The sequence below is a fragment of the Aplysia californica genome, unplaced genomic scaffold (genome assembly GCF_000002075.1).
Source record: "Aplysia californica isolate F4 #8 unplaced genomic scaffold, AplCal3.0 scaffold00236, whole genome shotgun sequence".
Classification (NCBI taxonomy): domain Eukaryota; kingdom Metazoa; phylum Mollusca; class Gastropoda; order Aplysiida; family Aplysiidae; genus Aplysia; species Aplysia californica.
In genome coordinates, this window is record NW_004797506.1 from 745,625 (window position 1) to 747,832 (window position 2,208).

A 2,208-nucleotide genomic window follows, 5' to 3' on the forward strand; every position below is an offset into this window, starting at 1 on the left:
GAGGGGGGGAGGTGGGGGCAGTATGGGTGTGGATTATTTCCGATTATTGCATTAAAATGTTGTTGTTGTTTTTTTGCATACCAGTTAGCACCAAAGAAAAAGACAAAGTGACAGCAGGTAAATAAACCTGTGTCATAGAGAATCACAATAATGCTATAATATACATTGCACTATATTGTTTTAACATTCTCTAGGCCCAGCCTCCCATCGATCAGAAAAAGCTGTCTCAGTCGGGGCAAACCACTCAAGCTATGGTCTCGTGCTTTAGTGGCATCAACTCATAATAATAATAATAATAATAATAATAATAATAATAATAATAATAATAATAATAATAATAATAATAACAATAATAGCAACCACGTTATCATCATCATAATGATCATAATAATAATATAACAATCACGTTATCATCATCAGTCAGTCGTCTGCTGCACGTTCATCATTGCATGGTTGTACTGTCTGTAATCATCAACATGTGCGAGGATAACAGTGGGGAAAGGGGAAGTAGTCAGAAAGGAAAATTCTATTTAGGTTCTAGTCTAGATCTATCTTGATGAAATATGAATTATTTTTGTTTGGTCTGTTCCTTTTTGTCCATCATAACATTTTTTTTAACAAAGAGGGTTGGTGACACTTTAAAAACAAAACACCCTTATTGGAAAGTGTGTCAAAAGTCTGTGGTAGTTTGCATTGTATGCTTCACAGGAAGTTGAGATTATTTCAGAATGCTATCAGGTCTGCTGGGGGTAATAATATTATAGATTGTAAAGCGCATAAAGCTTGCTGTTGAGCGGGAATTAGCGTTATTATACTGATAAATGCAATTTTTAAAAACATATTATCATTAATAGTCTGTATGAAACTGTTTAAAAAGTTACTAGACCACATTTTTTTCCGGCAGCAGGCGTCTTGTTGTCTTGTCCCCACGTAGTCTTCACTGAAAACATCCGCGGTGATGTCTGACGTCATTAACCTGTAAAACATCCTCGTATCTTCTGTCCTCAGGATGTGTATGCCACCACGGTCTGCTTGTCTTCTTCATTACAATGCATAACACGCTCGTTGTATTTGTAGTTATCTTCACGCATAACTTTCATAGTGCCATGTTTTATAATCAACATATATGCCATCCTTGGTCGTTTCGCTGTCACAAGCAGGAGGCCTGAGTTCGATTCCCTAGTCGAGAGGACACTTTTATCGAGTCTTTCGATCTTCCTGCTGGGATGTTGTATCATCTGACATGCAGAGTCGGAAGCCCGCCTTCTAAATGATTTAAATTGTGTTGATGGGAGTGAAAAAAAACAACCTTCTTTAAAATAAAAAGGTGTTTTTTTCATCCATGGTTGTATGTGTTGTAATCAATAATATTAACATATTATGTCGTTATCAACAGGTACGCCTAAATCATCCACGGTGTCATAATGTATCATCATTTTCAGGTCCACAGTGTCATATGTCGTCATCAACATGTCTATGGTGTCAGATGTCGTCATCAACAAGTCCACGGTGTCATATGTCGTCATCAACAGGTCTATGGTGTCAGATGTCGTCATCAACAAGTCCACGGTGTCATATGTCGTCATCAACAGGTCTATGGTGTCAAATGTCCCCATAAGCAGGTATACCATCCACAGTGTCATCTGTCATCACTGACAGGTCCACGGTTTCTTAATATGTCGTCATCAGCAGATCCATGGTGTCATATGTCGTCACCAACAGGTATGTCATCCACGGTGTCATCTGTTATCATCGACAGGTACAACGGTCACACGTTGTCTTCCTTCGTCATCGACAGCCACACTCTGTCGCCACCATTTCATGGTAGGTGTATTCGTACTTGATTTCGCCATGTTCGTCCCAATAGAGGATAGAGATGGGATCGAGCCGGGTCGGCACGCAGCAAGCTCTGCTCGCCTGAGGAAAGAACGATGAGCACTAGAAACATTTGCTGCAAAAAAAATACATAAGTTGGATAAAGGCAAAACAAGACAGCCTAAATTAATAGCTATGGTATGTGTTTTTGTGTACAGTATATAGTATGTATGTGGTGTGTGTGTGTGTGTGTGTGTGTGTGTGTGTGTGTGTGTGTGTGCGCGTGTGTGTGCGCGCATGTGTGTACGTGTGTGGTGCATGTGTGTACGTGTGTGTGTGAGTGAGTGTGTGCGTGCGTGTACGTGTGTGTGAGCGTGAGTGTGTGCCCACGTG

General features: G+C 40.2%; 1 protein-coding gene across 1 annotated transcript in view; it reads right to left on the reverse strand.

Annotated features, from left to right (window-relative positions):
* Positions 1–1,307: 1,307 nt before the first annotated feature.
* Positions 1,308–2,208, reverse strand: part of LOC101854803 — a 15,184-nt gene continuing 14,283 nt past the window's right edge. The window contains exon 4 of the mRNA XM_005100119.3: positions 1,308–1,917. Within this exon, the coding sequence (XP_005100176.1) occupies positions 1,789–1,917 (129 nt within the window). The 3' untranslated portion in view covers positions 1,308–1,788. The remainder of the gene's footprint in view (positions 1,918–2,208) is intronic.